This window comes from Chiloscyllium plagiosum, chromosome 29 (assembly GCF_004010195.1).
Source record: "Chiloscyllium plagiosum isolate BGI_BamShark_2017 chromosome 29, ASM401019v2, whole genome shotgun sequence".
Classification (NCBI taxonomy): domain Eukaryota; kingdom Metazoa; phylum Chordata; class Chondrichthyes; order Orectolobiformes; family Hemiscylliidae; genus Chiloscyllium; species Chiloscyllium plagiosum.
In genome coordinates this window covers 23,948,888-23,964,187 of record NC_057738.1, presented here as the reverse complement: position 1 = coordinate 23,964,187, position 15,300 = coordinate 23,948,888, and the positions used below count along the sequence as shown (strand labels likewise).

Below are 15,300 nucleotides of genomic sequence, written 5' to 3'. Positions count from 1 at the left end.
TTCGCTACTATGCATGGTTTCAGGCTTCTGTGGAAGGTCTTGGAATGAATCCCAGGCATGTACTGTACTGGACTATCACATGGCGTTATGTGATTTATAACTTAGTTTTACTAAGGCCTCCTGAGGTATTTGCTAATCGACTCATTTAGAGATGTTATTGAACATCCTGGAGCAGATGGGCCTTGAACCAAGGCCTCCTGACTCAGAAGTTCAGATACTACCATCATACAAGGAGCCCTGCTGCTTCTTCGTTGCTTTACGGTGCCCTCTGTGGGTTGAAAAATGTGGTGCTGGAAAAACACAGCAGGCCAGGCAGCATCCGAGGAGCAGGAGAATCGACGTTTCGGGCACAAGCCCTTCTTCCTGATTCTCCTGCTCCTCGGATGCTGCCTGGCCTGCTGTGTTTTTCCAACACCACATTTTTCAACTCTGGTACTCCAGCATCTGCAGTCCTCACGTTTTCCCTCTGCGGGTTGCCCAAGTGCCTGAAGTATACAATAGTACGGACATCATTGCTGCCTAATAAACCACTCGCTTAGTCGTGGGTTACAGATCCTCATCCTGAAACACCATTTTTGTGATAAATTTGGCCATCTGGTTTGTTCGTCGGATTCTTAGTTCATTCCTCTTGTATGTTTCGGGGACGTGAAAAGGTCGCCAGCCTCATCTGGGAGCGACTGCACACACAAGCATCATGTGGATTGCTCTGCTGAGCTCTTGTTCATTGCTCTGCTGAGCTCTTGTTCATTGAGTTCGGCGTGACTTCGGCTGGGCTCGCGAACGCGCATGAGCGCGGGGTTCCTACAGACAGAAGTAGAGCCTGGGGAATCCCATTGTGACGCACCACGGCAGCATCTTTCAGCACCGCCCACTTGCCAGCGCCGTAGAAACGGTTGCTAGGTACCAATGCCCCGTCCTCCTCGCCGCGAAACGAGTGGCTTCGTGGCTTTTCAAACGAGGTCGCGAGACAGAGGCGGAGAAACAAGTGAGGCGGAGGAGACTGATTGGTCGTTTGTCATGTCTATCATAGAAGGGGGTGTTAGGTGGGCTGGACCCCTGTTTTCGGTGCCGACCCGTCGATGGGGTTCGGCACCGGGAGGTCAAACCTCAGTTAGTCATCTGGTCACTACAGTAAGGGGGAAGACAGCTCCGACGTGCACGTGGGTTTCTCTTAAATCCTAACCTGCAACCCTCTCCCACGAGAGAGAGAGAAAAACAAAAATCATCAAATCGATGTCGTTGCTCCGCGACCGGGACGCGTCTGTGAGGAGCAGCTCACCTTCGCTGTTGCCGCCTCGGCCTTAAAAATATAGGAATGGAGTGCGGGGTTCCCCCGGTCTACCAGCTCCTGTTCCGCGCCTGCGAAGAAGGAAGCTTCGAGAACGCCAGGCGGCTGCTGGAGCCGACACCGCGAGACGGAGACGACGAAGAGGATGAGGAGAAGAAGAAAGAGGAGGCGGAGCGCGGCGAGCAGACGACGGGCCCGGACTTCAGGGCTCCGCAGGTGCCCGTCGACTGCACGGACGACGATGGCAACTCGGCGCTGCAGTTCGCGGCCGGTCACGGCCACGAGCACCTGGTGCGGTTTCTGCTGATGAAGGGCGCCTCGGTGGACAGCCGCAACCGCTACGGCTGGACGCCGCTTATGCAAGCGGCGCGCTTCGGGCACCTCGACGTGGCACGCGTGCTGCTCGAGAACGGCGCCGACGCCAACGCCGCCAACAAGCTGGGCGCCAGCGTGCTGACGGCGGCGGCGCGCGGCGGCCACGTCGGCCTGGCGCTCGCCCTGCTGGAGAGCGGCGCGTGCCCGGATGCCGTGGGTGGGGGCGGCCAGCAGCTGGCGGGGCACGAGCACGCGCCGGTCGCCCCCGCCTTGACGCCTCTGATGGTGGCCGCCCAACATGGCGCCGAGCCGCTGGTCAGGATGCTGCTGGAGTGGGGGGCTTCCCGCCCCGGAGCCGTGCCTGTCGGCCCCGCCGGCGGCTGGAACGCCCTGATGCTGGCGGCCCTCAACGGCGAGCTGGCCGTGGTCCAGCAGCTGGTCGAGGGAGGCTCGGACCCCAATCAGACCAACGTGGGTGGGATGACCGCCTTCGAGATCGCCTGCTCCTGCAGGCAGAAGGAGATCAGAGACTACCTGGATTCCAAGACCACTACTCGGCCCAAATCAGGTAGGGGTTTGAAGGGAATGGCAGCAATTAGTGCATGCTGGAAATCTGCAGGAAAGTCAAGTCGCTAGAGTTACCAACGCCATCATAGAAAAACAGAATTGATGTTTGTAGTTCAATATGTGGTCTTTTTCAAAACTGAAAGTACCTGATGCGTGTTCTTCGTTCTTTTTTGTTTTCACTAGCTGAATTTGGCAACACTTGGAGTTAACTGAGGACTAGAGATCACAGTTGACAGTGGCGCTAGAAAAGCGGCTAGATAGATTGATTCCCTACAGTGTGGAAACAGGCCCTTCAGCCCAACAAGTCCACACCGATCCTCTGAAGATCAACCCACCCAGAACCATTTCCCTCTGACTAATGCCCCTAATGCTACAGGCAATTTAGCATGGCCAAATTACCTAACCTGCACATCTTTGGACTATGAGACGAAACCGGAGGAAACCCACACAGACACAGGGAGAACATGCAAACTCCAAACAGACAGTTGCCCGAGGCAGGAATTGAACCTGGGTCCCTGGCGCTGTGAGGCAACAGTGCTAACCACTGAGCCCCCACCATACCACCCCATAGGAAAGACAGGCCTCCAACTCTGCACCGCCCTCTTGCCTTGTCCATCATTTTTCCCATCTATCCACTCCACCCTCCTTTCCGACCTATCACCTTCTCCTCCACTAGACCCATACCTTCCCATTTAACTCTCAGCCCCCACCCATAAGCTTCATTCCTAATGAAGGCCTTATGCCTTCTGCTCCTCCGATGCTGTCTGACCTGCTGTGCTTTTCCAGCACCACACTCTCAATACTTGGAATCAGAAGGTGGTGTGTTCGGTCCCACAAAATCCAGTACTGGCATAGTGTTTAGGTGCTTTGTAATTGAAATGCAAATTGGAATACATACTTGCCCATACAAGAGGATGATTTATGTTGTGTCATAGAAAAACAATGGCACTTGTCTTGACATTCCAATATTCTTTATCGTTGATTCCTGTAACATAGATCACAAAGTGACTAGCAACAAAACTAAGCCAACATTCAATCAGACTATGGCTGATCTGATTTTTACTTCATCTCTGCATTCCTACATACTCTCTACATTCTTCTATCCCCTCCATAGTCAAGAATCTATCTACCTCTGCCTAAATGTGGGCAAAGAACAATGTAGCACGGAAACTGGCCCTCCCAGCCTGTATTGACACATTTTGCCCTTCCATACTAAAACTGTCTTCACTTAAAGGATTCTTATCCCTCTACCCCTTTCCTATTCATGTATCTGTCGAGGTGGTTCTTGAATGCTGCTATTGTGTCAACTTGCATCACCACTTCTGGCAACACATTCCAGGTATTCACCACCCTTTGTGTGAAATACTTGCCTCATACCTCTTTTAAACTCCTTGAACCTGTGTCCCTTAGCAATTGACCTCTCCATCCTATGGTAAAAGACTAATACTTTCCACTCTATCCTTGCCATTCACCATCTTTTACATTTCTACCAGGTTGCCCCTCAACCTCCTGCGATCCAGTGAAAACAAACCCAGTCTATCCAATCTACCTTCATCGTGAAAATCCCCCGTACCAGGCAACATCCTGGTAAACTTTTCGTTACCCTGTGCAGAGCATCCACATCCACACTTCTGGTGGTGTGTTGACCAGAAGTGTATGCAATATTCGAAAGTGGAGAATTTAGGTTATTTGGTTGAGAATTCAGGCGGCATAGTTAGTACATTTGTGAATGACTCCAAAATTTGTGGTATAGTCACCAGTGAAGGAGGTTATCTAAGATTACAAAGGAATCTTGATCAATTGAGCCAGTAGTCTGAGGAATTGTAGGTGGCATTTAAATTGGATAAATTTGAGATATTACATTTTTTTGGTAAAATGAACAAGGACAGAATTTATACAGTTAATGGTAGGGCTCTGGGTAGTGTTGTTGAACAGAGACCTAGGGGTTTAGGTGCATTATTCTTTGAAAGTTGCGTCACAAGTAGGCAGGGTGGTTAAGAGGATGCTTAGCTCAAAAACTTGTCTTCGTTACTCATCATTGAGTAAAAGAGTTGGGTCATCAAGTTGAGGTTGTACAGGGCGTTGGTGGGTCCACTTTTGGAATACTTTCTACAGTTCTGGTTGTCCTGTTTTAGGAGGATACTTGTATTAAATTGGAGAGGATGCAGAAAAGATTCACCAGAATGATGCTGGGGACTTGGGGAGGTAGTTCTGAGTTACAAGGAGATAGATTTGGACTACTTTCACTGGAATGTAGGTGGTTGAGAGGTGACTGTATAGAAATTCATAAAATCATGAGTGCCATTTTTAAGTGAATAGCAAAGGCCTTTTCCACAGGTAGGAAGAAACTAGAGGACACTTTTAAAACGAGAGAGAGTTTTAAAAAGGACATAAGGGGCAATCTTTTTCTACAGAGGGTGGTTCATTTTTGGAAAGAACTGCCAGAGGAAGTAATAGATAATGGTACAGTTACAACATTAAAAGACATTTGGACAGGTACGTGAATTGTAAAGTTTAGAGGGATATGGCCAAATGCAGGAAAGTAGGACCAGTTTAGTTTGCGCAACTTGGTTGGCATGGACAGGTTGGACCGATGAGTCTGTTTCCATACTCTGAAGAAGGGTCACTGGACTCAAAACGTTAAGTGTGATTTCCCTCCATAGATGCTGCTAGACTTGAGTTTTTCCAGCAATGTCTTACTGTTTCTGATTTCCAGATCCATTGCTCTTTCAGTTTTTTTTTAAAAGATTCTCCCTTTTGGGAACAGAATTCCAAAGACGCTCAACCCTACAAGAAAAATGTGTCCTCAAATCTGTTTTGTATAGGCATCCTGTTAATTTTTAAACACCCATAGGAGGAAACTTTCATATGGTCAAGTCCCCTCAGGGTTTTGTGTTTCAATTAACTCAGTTCTGATTCATCTTAACCCCCGAGTACAGGCCTAGCCTATCCTCACAAGGCAATCTGTTAATTCTCCATTAATCTAGTAAATCTCTGAACTGCTACCAATGCATTAACATCCTTCAATCTAGTACTGCAGGTCTGGTCTCATTGATGCCCTATATAACTGACACATAACCTCCTTGCTTTTCCATTTAATTCCTCTTGCAATTAATATAACGTTCTATTAGTTCTCCTCATTACTTGCTGCACCTGCATACTAACCTACAATTCAAGTTTTAGGACAGCCAGATTTCTCTGCATCTCAGAAATCTGCAATCTCTGACCAGTCAGATATACCTTTTTTACTTTCTGCCAAAATAGACACTTTCCCACATTACATGCTATTTGCCAAATATTTGCCCATCCACTTAAATTATCTGTATTCCTTTGTAGGCTCCTTATATCCTCTTCGTAACTTTGTTTCCTTCCTATCTGTGTCATCAGCTAATTTGTCGACGATGTCTTTAGTCCCGTCAGCGAAATCATTTTTGGAAATCGTGAAAAATTAAGCCTCAGGGCCTGTGGCATGCTGCCGGCCTGACAAAGACTCATGTATTCCACCCCTGTTTTCTGTTAGCCACCCAATCTCCTATCCATACTAGGATGTTACCTCTACACCATAAGCTTATATTTACTGAATTAATCTTTGATGAGTCACCTTATCACATGCCTTCTAGAAATCTAAGTACAATGCATCACTAGTTCCCCTTTTATTGACAGCACAAATTACTTCTTCAGAGAACACCAATAAAATAATTAAATTTGATTTCTCTTTGATGAAACTATGTTGGCCTTGTATGATGACCTTGAACTTATCCAAGTACTCCATTACTTGGAGTTTTTAGTAGTAGTCTCTAGCATTTTCCCTGTGACAAATGTTAAGGTGAATAGCTTGTAGTTTCCTGCTTTCTGCCTCCCTTTTTAAATCTAAAGGAACCTTAACTAAATCTAATGAGTTTTGGAAAATTGACACAGTAGCACAACTATGCAACTAGTTAGTTTTTTTTTAAGTCTCCAAGTTGAATTTCATCAGGGTCCAGAAACTTATTAACTTGCAGTGTCAACAATTTACAGTAGTGCTTTGCTAGTGCGAGAGTTGTGTACACCCCTTGCGCTTATGTTTCTATTACTTAGTGTGTTTTCTTTTACACCAATTATGTGGACCTCTTGATCAACCATAACATTTGATGAATTACCATACTTCTGGTCCCATAGGTGCTGGTTCATAAAAGTTTGCTGTAGTTGTAATTTTCTTTCTTTTCTTCCTCACTTTCAATTTCTGACTTGCAGCTATTTCAGCTATTAAAGCTTGTATCCACGTGAATGAAGACCAGTGCAAAGTAGGTGTTCAATTTGTCTGCCATCTCTCTATCCTCCGTTACAGGTTCCCCAGATTTATTTTAGCTAACAGTCTTGTACTCCAACTTTTCCTTTCTTATTAATCTTTTAATAATTCTTTGCTGTTTATTGTCTTCTATCCAATCTTCTGATCTGCCACGTATTTTAGCACAATCACATTAACTTACAGGTAATAGAGCATCACTATATTCAAATTGGTTAGTGCCTTTACTTAAGCAATAAATTTCACTAAATATGGACAGGACTAGATTTTTGTAAAGGAAGATGTAACCCTAGGGCACCCTCACTCACCAAGCTCCCAGTTCGTCAGTCAGTCCAAAAGTACTACATGCACTTTTTTTTATATTACTCTTCCAGATCGAATGTTATTTCCCAAATTTATTATCCAAAAGAACATTATAGAAAACTGATAGAACTTTTCACATCCTATGTTTGGGCTTTTATGCCTTTCCTTACTAATGACTCTGTAGATCTCACTTTTTTCTGTTTTAAATGTTAAGTCAGTTAGTTAATTTGGAAAATACAGTTTTGTGCACACAGCGTTGAGTGTATTTTCAGGACACAATTGACACAGGAAAGTTGAAGTTGACTGTGTTATTGCTAATGTGTTTCTACTTTGTTTCAGATGAAGAGAAAAGGAGACCAGATATATTTCATGCATTAAAACTAGGTGAGCACTAACACATTACATTTGCCTTCATTGGAGGGGTATAGAATACATTGAGTTGGACTGTCTGAAATTACAGTTGAGCTTTTGGATAAACTACTAATAACTTACATTTTTATCACAATTGTATCCTTTCCATTCAGACAGCACTCCCTAAGGCCAGCCTTTAAAAGTATTATAAACAGGGGATCGCTAATGAGTACTGATGTTCTGCAGTCTACTTGTTCATCTGGCAACCTGAAGTTTATTTGCTTTTCATCTGCAAAGAGAACCCTCAATATGCATTCCAAGCTGGTGGGCACAGTGGAAGAATTTAAAGGTGGGGGTTTGAAAGCCAGCAAAAACACAGTCCAAGAGGGATTTTAAAAGGCAGCAATGGAAGTGAAATGACAGATGCTGAAGAAAATGTTCTAAGGGTGAGGATATAGTGGCTTAAGAATTGTTCATATTACAATAGACATATAGTTCGGGGAAGAGTACTCAACTGGAAGGTTCAAACCCAAATCTTAATTTGAAAGTGGGTTGAACTTGTCCTCATCTGAGACTAGAGGAGTACTAGAGCTATGTCTGGTGGGGTTATGAAGATGCAGATGAGAATGAGTTGTAATGTTCTGGATGATTTGATTTTATGTATAGTGGAATCAGGAAATGAAAGGGTTTTAGAGTTGATTCTTTTCAGTAACTTTACAAATCTGGATTAAGTGAGAGAGGCTTGACGTAGAAATTGAGATTACGGATATGAAAATTGATTTTGGTAATGTGAAATAATGAGCCTGCATTTATTTTATTACTTTCCCATCCTCAGGATGTGTCAAAGCACATCACAGCCAATTCAAACTTTGTTTTAATGTAGCAGCCAATTTGTGAAGTACAAGAGCTCACATAACTAAGATAGTTATGGTCATTGTGAAGTGAATATTGGCTAATATATCAACTAGTTCTGTAGGATTTTTTGCATTTGCATGAAATAATAGATGTGATCTTGGTTTAATATCTCATCCATATGATTGCAACTCTAACTATGCAATAATTCCTCATTATTTAAAATGTGACCTCTGATTAGGCATTCAAGTTCCTAATGTGGGACTTAAAGCTGTGTTCATTTGAAAACGGGAACTAAACTGATGGTGAAACCTGTAGCAGTTGGGGGAACCTGACACTGGTTCAATTTCTGAGTTGGTCTGAGATGACAGTGACATATATCGTTACGGCAAGTTATTGAAGTTTGTTCTTTAGTGTAAATCTCTCACTCACTCTCTCTCTCTCACTCACGTGTCTTCATGCCCCCCTCTTGGTGTTCCTGCTTTCTTCTTTGAGATTTGGCACCTTGCCCTCTTCTTTCTTTTCCCCATAAATCCTTCTATATTAAATATTTATGGCATCTTATTGAACCATGCTCTCTCAGATAGATCCTCTGTTGAGACAATTACAATCAAGGTCAGTATTGCATACCATTCTCACAATGTCTGTATCTCTTTCTAAGGGATTTAAAGAAAAGTATCCTAGTTAGTAACAGTAGCACTTTCTAGCTATTTATCTTTGATCATCCATTCACTGCAGTTATTGATCTGCGTAGAAACAGTATCAACTCTCTTTTCAGGTCAAAGTACAATTGAAATTCCCTCACGCTGATCATTTTCCTAGGTATACTTAAGCACAATTGTTTTTAGCCATTTATTAATGGCCCATATAAAGCCTTGTTAGGTCATTTTGTTCACTACCAGAATGGCTGTCCATTCCAGCGTCATCCAGGAAAGACATGTCCTCTTTCTTGTCTCTTTTCCTAACTCGTCATGCTAAAGTTACCTCCCCTGTCTGTCAGTGCTAGCTCTGGTGACATCTCTGAGTAGTTTCTTTCCTATATCTCCACATGTCCTGACTTTATCCTGACTACTTGACTATCTGCTTTCAGTGTTATTTCTTTTAAATTCCTGACTGCCCAACTTTATTTCCCTTTCGCCTATGTTAACTAATATATTTAAAGTTTTCCTCCAATCAAAGACCCATTCCTTTCGAATCTTGTGTCTTCTCATTGAGCATCAAAAAACCCATCTGTAATGTGCTCTTGCTGTACATCGTCCTTAACAGTTCTAAAGCTGAACATACCACCATCTTTGTTACTCAAATGGATGTGACTGTCATGGCCTATTTGATGTTAATATCAAAAATTCAAGTGAAGTTTTAAGATTGCCCATGTAATACCTGTTTTGGCACTCTTGAAGTTTCCATGGAGCATTCACTTGGGTAGGCAAGTATCAGGCATTCTGGCTGCTTAACCAGCTACATGACTTGGTTGTGACTGTCTCAATATTGTGATAATTCTTGGCGAGTTTGGCACGAGTTGTTGTAGGTCATTGGAAAAAGAGGGTTTCTTGCCGAAGATTTCTGCTGAGCATCCATTTTAATCGTCAACAGTGTTTCTACCTCTCTAAGTTCAACAAGTATACTTAAACCAGATGGTGAGAGAACTATCAGGGAGGAAAATGCTCTCTTGAGCTTGTCCTCCCAAATCTATCTGTCTTAGATCCATGGGATATTGTCAGAGTGGCTGCTGCATAGTACTTATGGAGATGAAGTTCTGAATTAACTATGAAGATATCTTCCGTCACATTGTGATATGACCACCATACCAAAAGGGAAATACTGCAGTCCGTTCAAGCCATTCAGAGTTGGCTTTTGAAGAGATACTGTGGATCACCAGCAAAGCAGTTCCACCATAACCTATAACCTCAGCCTGGCATGTCCTCAGGCTACTATTACTATCAAGGTAGGGGACCAACTCTGGTACAATGAGGATTTTAAGAGCATACCAGGAGCAGCACCAAGTATGTTTCAGAAGAGATGCTAACCTAGTGAAGCTACTACCTGATTGCGTGCATGCTAAACTGCAGAAACATCATGCCACTGAGTCAAGTCCTCCCACAACGAATGGTTCAGATCAAAGCTCTGTAGCCAAACCCCACACAATTAATTGAATGTTGAACGATGAATGAATTCATCGAACATTGTATGGAGGATGTTTGACAATCGTACCCATCCTTAATTATGATGGAACCCAGCATTTATTGTAAAAGACAAGAAACAATTATTAGTAATTTGTTTCAGCAACAAAATGCTGAATAAATGATCCATCTTGGTCTCTCTGGGCATGTGGTGATGGGGATCCACCATTCACAATTTAATTGGAGCAGCCATGTAAATACTGTAGCTGGGTATTGTTGAGAAAGTGACTCACTCACTCTGAGTAAAAGCTTGCCCACCATCCAGAAGGAGACATAATACAGGACTTTGAGAGTTCTTTCTCCTTCCTTTGATGAATGCATCTCTGGCAATACTTAATGAAGCTCCTCACAATTGCAGACAAAACAGCCTCGTGGATTAGCATCCTGTTTACCATCTTTTAAAACCTTTTTAGTCTTTCTACCTCTGCCACACTTGATGGAGTCAGTGTATATGATTTCCAAGATGGGCAGCAACATTTCAAGAAAACCCTGATTTCTTTGACCAAGAAGGACAAGAGCAGCAAGCACATGGCAAGAAGACCACTTCAGAGTAAGACACTTTTCTGACGTAAGTAACTCACTATTCACTCATTATTGCATAATGGAAATTTACCTCCCCAGCTAACCACTGGGAGTACTGTCACAATAACTCTGCAGCATTTCAAGAATGTGGCCCACCGTGACCCTTTTGAGGATCATTTGGGCCAAGTGATAAACACTGGACTCTCCAGCAACAATTAATTCCTGCGAATTAATAAAAGAAATGTTATCATCTGGAATGCTATTTTGAGGGATGGGAAAGAGTATATTCAAAAACAACTTCCAAAACTAGTTGTTTGTTCATCTGGAAAAGGTAAAAATTGCATGATATGGAGCAAACATAGGCAAGTTTTGTCAGCTTACACATTGAAACTCCTGTTTCTAGATGTTTGTGGTTCCTCAACCAGTCTCTTTGTATCCCATCCATTCTTTCATCTCATCATCTTTGTAGATCTTTCAGCTGCCTTGATGGATGCCCTTACTCTGAACTTCCTTTGTGTCTATGCAAAAGTTCTTTTTTTCTGTCCTCGACTTCTTTGTTTCTCCCTCCTCATCAAAATTTTGGCCATCTCTCCTGTTGATTTGCCGTTGCTACTTTTACTCATTTTCAACCAATATGTTCAAACGTGTGAAGTGATTTAGGATTGATTTTGGATTGTGTTGCCATGCAAGTACAGTACATTGTGCCTACATTACAGTTCCTTTCTAAATAAAATACAAAAAGAATGATTCTCCTGATTTTGATTTATTTTGCAAATAGGAAGCTATCAGTTGGTGAAGGAGATTCTTGATGAAGATGAATTTCAGGCCAATGTCACTAATGCAGATGGTGCTTCTCCATTAATGATTGCTGCCATGACAGGTCAACTAGACCTTGTGCAACTTCTGAGTGAGAGGAACTCTGATATTGACCAGCAAGATGGTGTACATGGATGGACAGCCTTAATGCAAGCTACTTATCATGGGTAGGTAAAACAAACATTTTAACATTATCTTTTAGTTTCATAATTACGATATCCCTCTTGGACATGCTGGAACTTCTTAACTATATTTTGCATTAATTTCACTCAGCCTTCACTTTGGAGAAAGAGAATGAAGGTACAGAATTTGGGAAGAGGGTCTGAGAGGTGCTTGAACATTTTTATATAAGTGAGGAGATACTAGAGTTTTTGGCAGGCTTTAAAGTGGACAGATCCCTTTTATCTGAAAAGTGGTATCCTAGGCTGCTGTGGAAGATGAGGCAGGAAATTGCAGAGGCTTTGATCCAAATTTTTAATTCCTCTCTGGCCACAGGGAAGATGTTAGAGAACTGGAGGATAGCTAATACCATTCCACTTCTCAAGAAAGGGAGTAGAGATAAACCAGGGAATTTCAGATCAGTGAGGGTCACATCAGTGATAGGGAATTTTTTTTGGAGAAAATTTTGAAGGAGGGAATTGATCTTCACTTGGAGAGGCAAGGTTTGATCAGGTCAGCATGGCTTTGTTTGAGAAGGTCATGCCCAACAAATTTGGTTGAATTTTTCAAGGTGACCAGGTGTGTAGATGAGGGTAGTGTGGTTGATGTAGTTTGTATTCATTTCAGCAAAGCCTTTGACAAGGTTGCACATGGATGACTGATGGAAAAGTAAAAACAACTTGCCAGGAGAACTTGGCAAGTTGGTTCCAAAATTGGTTTTGTGGTAGGAGACAGAGGGCAGTGGTAGAAGCCTGTTTGGAGATTGTTGTACAGGGGCATGCCACAGTGATCAGTCCTCGGTCCATGTTTAAATGATCATTAAGAAAATGTGGCTGGGTTGCTGTTAGGTTTGTGGATGATATGAGGATTGGCTGGGTTGTTGACAGTGAGGACAATGACCTTACGTTGCAGGAGGATACAGACTGATTGGTGGGTAGATCAGTGGCAGAGGTTAACCCTGATAAGTGTGAGTTTGAAAGAATTAACAAGACAAGAGAGTATTCGATGAATAGCAGGACACTAGGAAGCTCAGAGGAACAGACTGATCTTGGGTGTTTGTCTAAAGATCATTTGAAGGCAGTCTGAAAGGTTTATAGAGATACAGGACATTTGTCTTTATCTGTTGAGGCATAGGTACAGGACTTTAGGTTCCAGCAGGAGTATTGTGCGTTGTTTTGGTCACCGCACTATAGAGGGATGTGATTGCACTGGAGGGGTGCAAGGGAGATAGAACAGGCTGAGAGGGGACCTGATTGAGGTATAGAAGACTGATGGGCACAGACAGGGCGGATAGAAAACCATTCTTACCCTTAGTTGAACAAAGGGCATCATTTTAATGTCAAAGGTAGGAAGTTTAAAGGGGATTTGGAAAAAAAGATTTTTCACCCAGAGGATGGTGGGAATCTGGAATGGTCTGCCACGGAGAGTAGTTGAGGTAGTTAACCTCACAACCTTTACCAAGTATTTGGATGAGCACTTGGAGTATCAAAACATTCAAGGCTATGAGCCAAGTGTTGGAATGTAGAACTAATTCAGGTTTAGAATAGTTTTTATGGGTTTGAGAGACCGAAGGGCCTTTTCACAGTATGATTCTAATTAAGCTAAAACAGGGCCAGATAATTGCTTTTTTAAGAAGGTTTGAGCAAATGGAGCCTGTCTATTCCTTTTGGTTTTGTATTTATTCACTCGTCTTTGCTAGCCAGGAAAATTTAGCTTTTTGAATCACTAAATCCAAAACTGCTGCAGTTCTAGATCTTTTTGTATTTCAGTCCTGTGCTACTCTGTATCACTTCAGCACTTGGTGTATTTGTGCATAAGTTTATTTTGTAGAGAGTTTGGGATAATGATTATTTCAAAAAAGATGTACAGCAATTTTTTAAATTATCTGGCACCTATTGGACTAGAAGTTTGCCAGTTGGTCAAGCAGTCCACATGTCTATAACTGAATATGTAAGTTGTAATTGATAATCAGTGTAAAAACATATACGATGTAATAGAAACAAAACTACAGGGATATACCCATCACTGTTTTGCTTTATTTACAGCATAAATCAGTTAAATAATAATGCAACCCAAAAGAACTGCTGATACTGTAAATCAGAGACAAAAATAGAAATTGCTGGAAAAGCTCAGCAGTTCTGGCAGCATCTGTGGAGAGAGTCACAGTTAATGTTTTAGGTTGTGTGAAATGTTAACTCTGGCAGCATCTGTGGAGAGAATCAATCTACTAAGCCTTTCCAGCAACTTCTATTTTTGTCTCAAATAATAATGCAACTTTGCCGTAAATAAAACTTAGCAGCAGAGAGCCTTCTCGCTTGCAGTCTGAACTGACTACTCGCACATTGTGGAGATTGCGATAATACAATAAACTTGCAGTATTTGTTAGAAATAATTTTTGGTTTATTGAGAGTGCAGGTTCATAAGATGCTGCTTCAAACTAAGTTTGCTGTACTGTGAAGTTAGCCTTTGTAAAATCATAAGTTGCCTTGTTTAATGCTAAGAGAAAAAGACCTGGATTCCCTCCTTGGTTTCAGTATGGTTTGAGATGTTTGCAGAATGATAATAAAATGCAGCATAATATATAGTGTTTTGTCTTAAGGAGTAAAGATGTTGTGAAGTACTTGTTGAATCAAGGAGCAGATGTCAACCTCCGTGCCAAAAATGGAGTAACTGCATTTGATCTTGTAATGCTGCTAAATGATCCAGGTAAATTGTGCAATGTAACTTAAGCTAGTAAGCAGTTGACACATAAGTAACCACTAATCCATGTTTTTGAATTTGAATCCTTTTGTTATTAGTCTCACAATTAGTTAACTGCAACAACAGCCATTGTGACGGTTAGTAAACAATATTCAAAACTAAAAACTTGACTGTGAATCATGAGCTAGATGTCCTTTTTTTAAAATGTATACTGGATTACAACTAGGGATGCAAAGTGCTAGTAGACAGCAAGTGGAAGAGAGTATTTGCAGTGAGAAGTCCTACTAAAATATGTTTTTAAGGATTTTGAAATGTGATGTTTAGGGACTTTTCAGTTGATTACAGAGATTTTTTTGGTGGTGAAACCAACCCTCTTATCAGTTTCAATCTGATTTCCAATAGACTTCAGTAGTCTATTGGCAAATAGTCTACCAACAAAGCAAATCTTGAAAAAGATGTGAATCATCATGTACTACAAAGTTTAACTCAAATGAGAGAGAGCCTTTACACCTAGACAGGATGTTAAAGTTCAAGGGGTAAATGGAGTCAATATGCAAGTCAGCAATGACCCAGATGAGCAGCAGAACAGACTTGGGACTGATTGGGCTACTGATGTTTCTATATTGTTACATTCTTTCTATGTTACCATCAATTGAATGTTCAATACAAGAACTGCATCTCAGTTGAAGCTATTATTCACCTGGATCCCAGGGTCTCTGCAAATTACAAAACAAATCTATAATTGTAAATAGAGCACTAGATCTTTTGTGTCCTCCTTTTTTACCTTTTTAGATTTCATCATCAATCCCTCAATTCTCAATGTTTCACTACATCATTAATAAGATGGTAAAGTCTTTCAATAATATACTACTGTTTGTATAAGGAAATTTTGCAATGCATTCAAAAATGCTTGGGACAGGCACTCCAGCTCTTTACCATATGATCTAATTTAACACGTGCTT

The 15,300-nt window shown here is 41.9% G+C and overlaps 1 protein-coding gene and 1 long non-coding RNA gene across 11 annotated transcripts in view; one reads left to right on the top strand and one right to left on the bottom strand.

Annotated features, from left to right (window-relative positions):
* LOC122564446 overlaps positions 1–1,382 on the bottom strand; it is a 37,702-nt gene extending 36,320 nt beyond the window's left edge. Inside the window, exon 1 of the long non-coding RNA XR_006315913.1 lies at positions 1,280–1,382. This is a non-coding gene — a long non-coding RNA (uncharacterized LOC122564446). The remainder of the gene's footprint in view (positions 1–1,279) is intronic.
* The window catches only part of LOC122564443 (ankyrin repeat and SAM domain-containing protein 6-like), a 74,327-nt gene continuing 60,316 nt past the window's right edge, over positions 1,290–15,300 (top strand). For all 10 annotated transcript variants that reach the window (XR_006315910.1, XR_006315911.1, XR_006315912.1 and 7 more), the window contains exons 1-4: positions 1,290–2,171; positions 7,098–7,142; positions 11,442–11,646; positions 14,238–14,344. Coding sequence is in view for 7 of the 10 variants with exons in the window: in XM_043719317.1 (XP_043575252.1) it covers positions 1,316–2,171; positions 7,098–7,142; positions 11,442–11,646; positions 14,238–14,344 (1,213 nt within the window). In the remaining 3 variants the exon portion in view is untranslated. The remainder of the gene's footprint in view (positions 2,172–7,097; positions 7,143–11,441; positions 11,647–14,237; positions 14,345–15,300) is intronic.